Source organism: Narcine bancroftii, chromosome 5 (assembly GCF_036971445.1).
Source record: "Narcine bancroftii isolate sNarBan1 chromosome 5, sNarBan1.hap1, whole genome shotgun sequence".
Lineage (NCBI taxonomy): Eukaryota > Metazoa > Chordata > Chondrichthyes > Torpediniformes > Narcinidae > Narcine > Narcine bancroftii.
The window spans coordinates 1,993,753-2,006,651 of record NC_091473.1 but is presented as its reverse complement, the minus strand read 5'-3'; the positions used below and the strand labels follow the sequence as shown (position 1 = coordinate 2,006,651).

The 12,899-nt window shown below is 39.2% G+C and overlaps 1 protein-coding gene and 1 long non-coding RNA gene across 2 annotated transcripts in view; one reads left to right on the top strand and one right to left on the bottom strand.

The window, feature by feature from the left end:
- Positions 1-12,899, bottom strand: part of LOC138763030 (uncharacterized) — a 35,695-nt gene that overhangs the window by 5,852 nt on the left and 16,944 nt on the right. The window contains exons 3-4 of the long non-coding RNA XR_011357288.1: positions 11,611-11,668; positions 3,613-3,847 (exon numbers count right to left, since the gene is read on the bottom strand). This is a non-coding gene — a long non-coding RNA (uncharacterized lncRNA). The remainder of the gene's footprint in view (positions 1-3,612; positions 3,848-11,610; positions 11,669-12,899) is intronic.
- Positions 12,731-12,899, top strand: part of LOC138763029 (guanine nucleotide-binding protein G(t) subunit alpha-1) — a 78,980-nt gene continuing 78,811 nt past the window's right edge. Inside the window, exon 1 of the mRNA XM_069936549.1 lies at positions 12,731-12,836. Coding sequence (XP_069792650.1) covers positions 12,731-12,836 — 106 coding nt within the window. The remainder of the gene's footprint in view (positions 12,837-12,899) is intronic.

Sequence of the window (12,899 nt, the reverse complement as noted above, 5' to 3'; positions counted from 1 at the left end):
TGGCCGATATCGTAATAAACTCATTTAAAAACAGTTAAAGATTATACCAAAATTCAGGATGCATTTATGCAACAACTTGAATACAGCCAGACAACTGCCTGGAGCTGTGTAAACAATGGCTGCACTGTACAAATCAACCTCAGAGAAGGCTTCATGAGCCTGTGTCAAACTCAACTCAACATGGGGAAGGGAATGAAATTGAAAACATATTTAAAATTAACTCCCAGGTAACGCATGCCAAATGATGAATTGTTGAAATATAATTCACAATAAACAATGGAATTAACAGTATAAATAAATATTTTCAATAGCAACACCTCCGGTAGATTTCACTTGCATCAAAGGCAGTAAACAAATATTCCAACTTTGTTTAAGGAGGGAAATATTATGGACTGGTGAGCCTTGCGTCAGTGGAAAGGAAGCAGTTGGAGAGGATTCTTTGTGGATTTGGAAAAGCATTTGGCTTTGGGCAGTGCAGGTCATGTCTTCAAACAGGAGCTTTGAGGAGGCGAAGTAGATTGATGAAGATAGGGAGTGGATGATGTCCTTCATGAACTTTAGTAAGGCATTTGACAAGGCCTTTCAATGGTAGGCTGATCCACAAGGCACAAGATTTCCACTTAATATATTGGGTTTAAACTGGTTTGGACATTAAAGACAGAGAGCAGTAATGGAGAGGAGTTTCCCTGACTAGGGGTCTTTAACCAGTGGTGCAGGGCTCAGTGCTGGGACCTCTTTGTAAGTTTGCAGATGACATACCATATATTTCGGCATATAAGACAAATTGTGAAATCTCAAAAATAGCGGTGGGGGGGGGTCGACTTATACGCTGGATATACTTCTGAGTCCTTAAATTCAGCAAAACAAAACAGATTGATATCGATTCGGCGTATAAGTCGATGCTGGAAGCTCATCCCCACCGCCAATGCCGCAGCTCCCCAACACCTCCCCACCACCGGGCTCCGCCATAACCATTCATACCTGGGACCTTGAGGTCGCCATCGCCGCGGCTGTCTGGTAGGCCGAGGTTTCTGCTACCGCCGGGAACACGATGTTGCTGCTCCAGCTCTGTGGGCCATCACTGCTCCTGCCTGGTAGGCCGAGGGTTGTTTTTAACTTACTTATTTTACAGCTTTGTGGCTTGCAATTGGGGTGTTTTAAAATTTTTGGGTTGTTCCTGAGAGACCGGATAGTTTGTAAAATGGGGGTCGGCTTATACACGGGATATTACACAAAACTATTAAAATGAGGCTAAAAAAAAAGGTTGCCCTATCTGCCGGTCGACTTGTATGTTGAAATATATGGTAGATATGAGCAGAGAAATAGTTGATGGAGTTTAATCCAGACGTCTATGAAGTATTGCACTTTGTCAGGTTGAATGTAAGGGGGGAGTGTACAGTAAATGGTTGGACTCCAAGGAGCATTGATGAACAGAGAAGTTTTGAGGTGCAAGTCTATAATCTCCCCAAAGGTGGAAACTATTCAAGATTTATTTTATTGTCATGTAATAAAACAGTGTCATATTACATGAACTTGCTTTTGCCTGCTGTAAGGCAGACAGATTCACCATCAGCAGAAATTGCCTAAAGTGCCTGTTACGGTCAGAGCAAAGGAAGCAAAAGAAGCAAAAGAGAGTCCCCCCAAAGTCATCAAATGTCAGTAGATTAGCCTAAACATAACATAACAATTACAGCACGGAAACAGGCCATTAGGCCCTTCTAGTCCGCACCGAACCAAACACCCCTTTCTAGTCCCACCTCCCTGCACAATGCCCATAACCCCCTATCTTCTTCTCATCCATATACCTGTCCAAACTTTTCTTAAATAATACAATTGACTCCGCCGCCACTATTTCTCCCGGAAGATCATTCCACACGGCTACCACTCTCTGAGTAAAGAAGTTCCCCCTCATGTTACCTCTAAACCTCTGCCCCTTAATTCTTAACTCATGTCCTCTTGTTTTAATCTTTCCTCCTCTTAACGGAAATAGTCTATCCACATCCACTCTGTCTATCCCTTTCATAATCTTAAATACTTCTATCAAATCCCCTCTCAACCTTCTACGCCCCAAAGAATAAAGACCTAATCTGTCCAATCTCTCCCTATACTCTAGATGCTTAAACCCAGGTAACATTCTGGTAAACCTTCTCTGCACTCTCTCCACTCTGTTTATATCCTTCCTATAATTAGGCGACCAGAACTGCACACAGAAATCCAAATTAGGCCGCACCAACGTCTTATACAATCTCAACATCACCTCCCAACTCCTATATTCCATGCAATGATTGATAAAGGCCAGCATACTAAAAGCCTTCTTCACCACCCTATTCACGTGAGTTTCTACCTTCAGGGAACGATGTACCATCACTCCTAAATCTTTCTGCTCTTCTGTATTCCTCAATGCTCTCCCATTTACCACGTATGTCCTATTCTGATTCTTCTTACCAAAATGAAGCACCTCACACTTATCAGCATTAAATTCCATCCGCCATTTTTCAGCCCACTTTTCTAAGCAGCCCAAATCCCTCTGCAATCCTTGAAAACCTTCTTCATTATCCACTATTCCACCTATCTTAGTATCGTCTGCATATTTACTAATCCAATTCACCACCCCATCATCTAGATCATTAATGTATATAACGAACAACAATGGGCCCAATACAGATCCTTGAGGCACACCACTGGTCACCGGCCTCCAACCTGACAGACAATTATCCACTACCACTCTCTGGCCTCTCCCTTTCAGCCAATGTTCAATCCATTTGACTATCTTAAAATTTATACCTAAAGACTGCACCTTCCTAACTAACCTTCCATGTGGTACCTTATCGAAGGCCTTACTGAAGTCCATATAGACAACATCCACTGCGCTACCCTCATCCGCATTCCTAGTCACCTCTTCAAAAAATTCAATCAGATTGGTCAAACATGACCTTCCTCCCACAAATCCATGTTGAGTCCTCCTGATCAGACCCTGTCTATCCAGATGTTTATAAGTACTATCTCTAAGAATTTTCTCCATTAATTTACCTACCACAGACATCAAACTTACAGGCCGATAGTTGCCAGGCTTCCTCCTTGAACCCTTTTTAAATAACGGAACCACATGCGCAATGCGCCAATCCTCCGGCACTATCCCCATATCTAATGACATTTGGAAAATTACTGCCAGAGCCTCTGCTATTTCCTCCTTCACTTCTGTCAATGTCCTGGGGAAGATCCCGTCTGGTCCCGGAGACTTATCCACCTTTATATTCTTCAAAAGCCTTAAAACTACACCTTTTGTAATCTCTATATTCTCCATATTTACCCAATTTGCTTTTTTTATCTCACATCTCCCAATATCCTTCTCCTTACTGAATACCGAAGAAAAGAAACTGTTCAATATCTCCCCCATTTCTCTAGGCTCCACACACAGTTTTCCGCTCTGATTTTCTAAGGGACCAATTTTGTCTCTAGCTTTCCTCTTACCATTAACATTGCCTCCAGCAATTCTGCAGCCTCACAGAGTCCAGTCCAAACCATCAGCAGCCCGAGCTCCAGATCCCAACTCCCACACGGTCAGGAACCTCTCAGCGCCTTCAGCACCCTCTCCCACCCTGGTTCCAATACCTGGTACCCCTTCAGCCAATCTCGAGCCAGTCTCCAGCAGGCCCCCAGCCTCCATGGGCTCCTCGTCTCGAGTTGCCAGCTGCCCGCCGCATGTGTGGGTCTTTCAGCCACAGAGCCCCCTTTCTGGTCCACCACTGTGGTTAACGTCCCATGGGTCATCTCCTCTGCTTCTTCTCAGACGGAGGATAGTCTGTTTTTTGATACCTGCGCCAGTCATCCGCTCCCCTGGAGTCTACTATAGCAGATAGGGTAGTAAAGATGGCATTTGTCAGGGATTTTAGTGAAACATTTGGCATTATTTTTCAACCATATAAAACTTTGGTCAGGCCACTTTTAGCTAATGCAAAGGGGAAAATATTTATGGGAGGAGATTTTAATTTTACTTTTGATTCAAAGTTGGACAGATCTGGTGGAATTATGGTTAAAAACAAGATAATTAAAGTTGTGAAGAATTTTATGAATGAAATGAAACTTGTGGACAATTGGAGGAGAATGTATCCTGATGTTAGAGATTATTCATTTTATTCCTTTAGACACAAGACATATTCACATATAGATATTTTTCTAATCTCCTCTCAACTGCAAGCTAGAGTTTAAAATATTCAATATCTAGCAAGGATATAGTCTGATCTATACCAACATTCACCTTTGGTTATGTCAATTTTGTTGGAGGAAGAACAAAATACAAGTTATAGATAGAGGTTTAATACTGCTTTGTTAAAAAGGCAAGATTTTTTTGAATTTATAAGACAACAGATAAAAATTTTTTTAGACTTTGACGAACATTCTGTAACCAATAAGTGTGTGGTTTGGGATTATTTGAAGGCTTATTTAAGAGGACAAATAATAAGTTATACGGATAAAGTTAAAAATGAATATATGTCCGAAGTTAATCATTTGGAAAATGAAATAATAATTGCAAAATCGAATAAATGATGAGAAAAGAAGACTGTTGGATTTTAAAAATTGAAATTTAATACAATACAAACATACAGAGTGGGGAGAGATATAAGGCAAACCCGACAAAAATATTACGAGTTGGATGATAGTGGATAAAATTTTAGCATGGCAGTTAAAGACTGAACAATTATCGAGAACAATTACAGCAATAAAAGAAGATTTGGGTCATCTTACATAAAATACAGGGCATTAATGATGTTTTTATGAAATTCTATAAGAAATTATATCAATCAGAATCCTTGAAAGATGGAGTTAAAATAGATGAATATTTGTCATAAATTATTTTTCCACAATTAAATATAGAAGAGAAGACTGAATTAACAAATCCTTTTACATTAACAGAAATATATGATATACTGATGCCTTTACCAAATCATAAGGCTCCAGGCAAAGATGATTTTTCTCCAGTTTTATAAAGAATTTAAAGAGTTATTGATTCCTATATTTATGGCATTGTGGAAGATCTTTGTGATTTACCTGAGTCATTTAAAACTGCATTAATAACAGTTATTCCAAAAAAAGAGAAGGATCCTTTGCTTCCATCTTCATATAGGCTAATTCCACTATTAAATATTGATTATAAAAATTTGTCTAAATTAATAACTAATAGATTAGCTAAATGTTTACTTAAATTGATTAATATAGACCAAACAGGTTTTATTAAGATTAGAAGATCAGCCGACAATGTTGTTGGATTTTTAAGTTTGTTCAATATGGCACAGAAAAGAAAAATACAATTAGTAGTTTTGGATTTAGATGCAGAAAAAGTGTTTGATAGATTAGAATGGAACTATTTATTTCAACTAATGAAGGATTATGGAATTCCAATAAATTTTATGAATTGGATAAGAACATTATATAATTGCCCAAAGGCTAGGATAATTACAAATATACAACTATCAAAATCTTTTTCATTGGAAAGATCATCTAGACAAGGTTGTCTACTATCTCCTTTTTTATTTGCATTGGCTATAGAATCTTTAGCAGAGGTTATTAGAAGAGATAGTCCCTCATGAGGGTTTTAAAATAAGTGATAAAGAGCATAAAATTAGCCTTTTTGCAGATGATATCATATTATAATCACACAAACCCTGAAATTTCATTAAAATAAGTAATTGTTTGATTGGCAGAGTATGGGTTAGTATCTGGTTATAAGATAAATATTGATAAAAGTGAAATGATGCCAATGACTGAGACAGATTACACTCAAATTAAGAAAATGACAAAATTTAAATGGAGAAAGGAGATGCTCAAGTATTTAGGAATTAATATTGATAAGAATTTAAATAATTTATTTAAATTAAATTACATACCTCTATTGAAGAAAATTAAAGAAGATTTAACAATATGAAAGGATTTGCCAATTTCTTTAATTGGAAGGATAAATTGTGTGAAAATGAATATTTTTCCTAGAGTACAATACTTATTTCAATCATTACCAATTTTTGTACCGACAATGTTTTTTTTCAAAATTTAAATAAAAGTGTAAGAAGGTTTACTTGCCAAGACAAAATGCCCAGGTTGGCATTGGAAAAACTAACACGGAAATATGATCAGGGGGATTACCGTTGCCCAATTAAAAAAATTACTCTAAAGCAGCTCAATTTTGATTTTTGACCTCTTGTTATCAGACTGATGAAAGAACAGCATGGGTACAAAATAAAATGAGTAAAATAGGATAAAATAATTCTCAGCATATTTTGTATAAATGGCATGAAGAACTGTTGAGAGGGCAAATAGATACACCAATTTTGAAACATATACTTAAAGTATGGAATGGAATCCATGTAGAAAGAGGAACGATGATCAATTATCAGTTGGCTAGACTCTTATTAAAGCAAAATCTTTTGATTCATTTTACGGTTAATCATTTATTTTGACATTGGTATAATTATGGAATAAAAAGGATAAAGGATTGTTTTTTGGGTTCTGTTTTTTGTCTTTTGACCAATTAAAAGATAAGTATAATCTACCAAATAATACCATTTTCTCTTATTATCAGCTTAAATCATATTTAAAAATAAAGTTAGGGACAAATTTTAGATTACCTGAACAAAGTCAATTTGAATATTTAATAACAGATATGTTTATCGAAAGATTTATTATTAATATGTATATAAAATTGCAGGAGACTATGAAGAAAAAGGATCTATTTAAATCTAAATGAGAAGGGAAAGAGATTTCAATGTACAAATTCAAGATGAAGTATGGTCAAAATTATGTTATGAGAGTGTAACCAATACAATTAATGTCAGATACCAAATGTCGAATTCAATTCACTATTTCACCATGAATACCTAGCATTTGAACCTTCCTGACTAACCTTCCACGTGGGACCTTGTCAAAGGCCTTACTGAAGCCTATGTCAATAACATCCACAGCCTTTTCTTTGTCAATTTTCCTGGTAACCTCCTCAAAAAACTCTGTAAAATTGGTTAAATATGACCTACTTCTCACAAAGCCAAGGTGATTATCCTTAATCAGTTTCTTGCTACCCAAATAATTGTAAATCAGATCTCTTAGATCACCTTCCAAAAATTTACCTACTACTGACATCAAACTCACTAGCCTCTAAGTTCCAGGGTCACTTTTGGAGTATTTTTTAAACAACAGAACAACATGAGCTACCTTCGAATCCTCCGGCACCTCACCCGTGGCTAAGGACGTTTTAAATATTTCTGCCAGAGCCCTTGCAATACATCTAAATGTTAAATCTGTTTCCCTTTCTACATGCAGGATGGATGTAAGACAAGGCTACCGGCCACCATCTTGTCAGTCTTCTACAGGAGCTCTATCAAGAGCGTCCTGGCCAGCTACATCACAGTGTGGTATGATTGGTGCAGAGAAATGGATCGGAAGTCAATCCACAGGACCATAAGAGTGTAGAGAGGATCACTGGAGTCTCCCTCCATCCCCCCCCCCCCCTATCAATGTGATCTACCAGGGCTGTTGTCTGAAAAGGGGATGCAAAATAATTGAGGATGCAAAATAATTGAGGAGACCCTCCACCCTGCACACAGCATCTTTCAGCTACTCTTATTGGGAAAGAGATACAGGAGTATCAGAGCCAGACCACCAGGCTGAAAAGCAGCTTCTTCCCACAGGCAGTAAGAATGCTGAACAACTAAAGGAATCAACCATCAAAGACTCTCATACTGTAACAGAGTATATAGATATGTTTTTGGGAGATAAATTAGGAAAGATTTGTTAGAGTAGGTTACGTACAAACACTTTAAAACAGATTTATTTGAAATACTAGAGCTCTGCTAATGCTAGACATATCAGCCCCACAGCCTTTGCAAGAGCTTTGGAAAGTGCCCAAGAGACTCCTCTAGTGGATTATTGTTTACAAAAAGGCAACAGATGAAAGAGCTCATTGGAGCCAAAGACTGTCTGGAGCTATTCTAAGAGGGTCATGTGGTTTGGCAAGCAGAGAGAGTAAAATAGGTTTTCTGTGTGTGTGTGTGTGTGTGTGTGTGTGTGTGTGTGTGTGTGTGTGTGTGTGTGTGTGTGTGTGTGTGTGTGTGTGTGTGTGTGTGTGTGAATGTGTGAGAGAGAGAGATCAGTTCTACAGTGTTACAGCCAGCAATAGCAGCTGGGACTGGAACAGGACAACACACATTTGGAAGATGGGTTTGTAAGTGCTTGATTCAGCCTGTTCAAAGCCCTTGTGGTTCATGCAAGAGAAGAGGACTGGCAGTCTAATGTTTCACTTGGAATAAGAGAAACAAAAAGGCACTTCATGGTGACCTGAAAGAAAGAGGTTATTATCTGGAGAACCCTGAAGGGGCAAGTTTCATCAGTAAGACATTAGAGTGGCTGATTAAAAATGAATCAGTTGTGGATGTCCTGGAACAACAAATCTCTCTCTCTAAACCAACAAGAACTTTCCTAAGCGGTAACCATTTAACTTTCAAGCACCAAAGCCTGATGAAACTTTATAAATGTTAAATTCTGTGCACAGTATAAAAATTGCCTGCAATCAGTGAACTTGGAGGAATAAGAAGTGAGATTGGACTGTGAACCCAAGAACTTTTCTGAACTTACACACACATTACATACACGAGCGCTTAGAATTAGAAGGGGTTAAGTTAGGTTAGTTAAGTCAATAGTGATAAGTTAAAGTGTGATTCTGTTTTCATGTTTAAAGATCATTAAAAGCAGCTTTTGTTTAAATAACCATTTGTCTTGGTGAATATCTGTTGCTGCTGGGTTTATGGGTCCTCTGGGCTCATAACGATACTAACAAAATAATATTCATTTGTTTGTACATATGAATACTTGTCCTGCACATGTATAGTTTGTCTGTATGGGGATTATGTGTGGCTGCATGTTTTGCACTGACGACTAGAGAATGCTGTTTTGCTGAGTTGCCATGCAATCAGATGAAACAGAGTTAACATTTCATGCTGAGCAGAACGTTTTGGTTTGTAGCTTAAAAATAAAACATCAGAGGACAGGGTCCCAAAATGCAGTCAAAATTGGAAACTCTCCAGCACACAAAGCTGTTGTGTTCCAACAACATTTTGGAGCAGCACGGTTAGCGTAGCGGTCACCACAACGCTGTAACAGGGCCAGCAACCAGGGTTCAAACACAGCGCAGTCGATAAGGAGTCTTTACCTTCTCCACATTGGTTTTCTCTGAGGGCTCTGATTACCTCCTACCCTTCAATAACACATTGGGGGTTGTAGGTCATTTGGGAGTAACTGGGCAGCACAGGCTCATGGGCCAGAAAGGCCTGTTACCGGGCCGTATGTCTCAATTTAAATTTTAAATTTAAAACCAAAGAGAGGTTTTTAAGTGTTACCAAACCCAGGGAGAGAATTGTTAGGCCATTTTTTTAAATTTAAATTTAACAAACAGCACGATAACAGGCCCTTACGGTCCACAAGTTTGTGCCGCCCAGTTCCACCCAATTAACCTACATTCCCAGTACATTTTTTCTTGGATTGGATGAGGTTGAGGGATGACCTGACAGAAGTACACCAGATTAGAAGGGGGACAGACAGGGCAGAGAATAGGACACTTTTTCTCCATGGTGGTAAGAGGTTCATAGGGAATCTCAAGAAGAATTGTTTCAAGCCCCCAGGTTGGTTGAAACTGAAGTACGCTGCCTGAATGGATGGTGGAGAAAGGCACCCTCACAACATTTTAAAAATAACTGTAATGAGTGTTTGAATCATTCAGGCATGAAAAGGTCATGGTTAAGTGCTGTGGTTCACATGGGTAAAGTGGATAAAAGTTATTTTACTGTGCCATACGACTCCATGCTTATGAAATAAGGATTCAGTGCAAACCAGAGTGTCCTTTGAATCTTCTGCAACTTTATGAAGTCTATTTGTGACAGATTTAAATATCTACAACATGGTGGGATTCTGCCAGTGCTGTCTCATTACCTGCTGCAGTTGTGTCCCCACATTAGCATGCATGTACAGAACTTCTTCCTGGACACCATTGAAGAGTCAGCCATGTTTTACTGGCAGCCAAACATACAACCGGTGTCCATGAGCAGGAGTACTGCCTCTGTACCACTTTGAGCCACAATGGCCAATTTTAACAGGGACAGGTGGCTATTCAAGGTATTTATGAGTGCTGTTGCTAAGATTTACTTAATAGCTGTCTGGAAGTGAGAATAAAATCAGAATCTGTCATCTGTTGCTTCAAGGAAAGACTGCTGGCTGAAAAGGTCCTGGGAGGGGTTGGTGTTGCAAGGAGACCCATAGCAGGCATAGGTTGGAGGATGGGTTGGCCAGATACAGTGTTCTGGTGGATAGCAGGGGCCCCAACCTTACCACAGCAGACCCAGTGGGACATAACCCCCTCAGAAATACAGGTGGTCTGCAAGAGAAGGAAAATGATGAAATAAGCTATAAACCCAAACAAAAGTGGGAAAAAGATTTAAACATAAAGATAAAAAATGAAATATGGGAAAAGCTATGCTCTGGAACTATTAAGAATATAACAAACACAAGGTTACGCATGATACAGTATAATTGGTTACACAGGTTATATATCACGCCCCAAAAGTTAAATAAATGGGATCCAACATTATGAGATAGATGTTTTCGCTGTAAGAAGGAAATGGGAACAACAGTACATGCAATTTGGGCAAGTGAGAAAGTGAAAAAGTTTTGGGAAGATCTAAATCAGGTATTAAATAAAATCACAAAAAGCAACATACCAAAAAATCCAGAGATCTTTCTTCTAAGTAATATAAGAAGTAATGAATTCGGCCTCAAACTGGGTGAAGAGGAGAAAAGATTTATGATGATAGCCTTAGCTGAAGCAAAAAAATGTATAATGTCAACTTGGAAATCAGAAGAGAGCCTGAGAATACAGCAATGGTACATGGAAATGAATAAATGTATTCCATTGGAAAAAAAATAACATATAATTTAAAAAATAAAGTCACATTATTTGAACAAATTTGGGAACTGTACATGGAACACAACAGAGAGGGCCTACCGCGGACCTCCTCCCCCTAAAATGATAGAATGAAAAGAAAACGAAATGAACTGACCCAGTGTGTAAAAGTAGATGACACAATTTTCTTGTTTATTTTCATTGTGTGATGACATCATTTAATGGGTTTGGAGGGGGGTGGGAAGGGGGGGGAAGGTGGGGGGAAGGGGAGAAAATGCCACTGTGTATATTTAAGAGGGAAATGTTTGTATGTAGTTTGATTGATATGATTCACAGTGTGAAAAAAATTTTTTTTTAATTACAAAAGAAATACTGGTGATCAACAGATCTTTGTATTAATTCCATGGCAATTATTTATGGTAAGATCGGACAGAGTACAAGGAGCTATTGGCAAAGGATTTACTTGTGGCCCAGTGGGTACCATTCTTCCCACAGAATTCAAACTACATCCAAGCACAAAAACCTAAGTGAACTCTCCAGCACAAAAGTGAGGGTGCATGGCACAATGAGAGCTGCAGAGCTTTTGATGAGCTGTTATACTAAGGACCTGCCTTCTCTTTTCAGTGAAGGTAAATGATCCAACAGATATTTAACTAATCAAGGCTTCAACTCACCTTCTTTTATGTGGATGGGATTGAGGTCAATCAAACTTGACAAGTTGTCTTGCAAAAGCTGTAATCACATCAGAAGGTTTTATTTGAAACTAAGCCATGAACATAGCTGTCAAATCTCCCAGGATAAGAAAACAAGCCTTGATATTGAACTCTATTCACCAAAGAAAGGAAAAAAGTAAATGAGAGAGAGAGAGAGAGAACAAAAGAGAGAAAGAGAGGGGGGAGGGGGACAGATGGATGAGGGGGAGAAATGAGGGGGGAGGAGATGAGAGAGGGGGAGATGGATAGGGGAGAGATGGGAGGCAGAAAAAGGGAGAGAGAGAGGGAAGGAGAAGGTGGGAGGGAGAGGGAGAGATGGAGGGAGGGGGAAATCAATGAGCTAAGGGAGAAAAAGAGAAACATAAATGGAGAGATTGAAAAATACAAGTCTTCTGATTATTAGTTTATTTCCAAGGTTACTGAATCAAACAAATCAAAGAGGGAAGGTTGAAATGTTAACAAGAGTGAACCTGTCTTACTTACGTTGCAGGCAACAGTGTGTCTCAATGATGTCCACACAACAATAGTAGACCTGATTTCAATATGACCACATTTGACACCATTTCACAATCAAATCACTGTAAATAACCCACCCCTATACCTGCACGTATGCACATTTAAACAGAGCATCTCTTGATTATAATTCAACACAGATCTATTTATGACTGCAGCAACAACATGAAGCTTTAAGGATTTATCTTTAGCTTGGACATCAGCTTCAGTATGGACCACAGTTTCAGCTGACCTCAGCAGGACTATTAATTCTTTCCAAACACACTGTTCTCCATTCTCTCCTTGCCCTTGGCCCTGATTGGAATACAATCCTCACATGGCACATCCCAACTCCAAAATCCTTCTAAGAAGTGCTGAATGCCGGATTTGGTGTTTATTTGGAGCGCAACCTTGATCACCCCCCCGTGCAGTTCTGGTGACGAGCTGCCTTTCTCACCCTTCTGCGGGCGCAGGCACGGGGCCCACAGAAACAGAACAAGCACAGCTACTAGCTCACGCAGGGGCCAAGAAAGGGAGACCGAAGATTGAACCTTCCGGAAAGGAGCAGCAGTTCCACGATTTTGTCGGCATGGGGGCAGGAGCCAGCGCAGAGGAGAAACACTCCAGGGAGCTGGAAAAGAAGCTTAAAGAAGATGCGGAGAAAGATGCTAGAACAGTGAAGCTCCTACTGCTTGGTAAATAACTGTTAATCATTTTGAAACAAGAGGCAGAACAAGGAGTAAACGCAGCATGGGAAG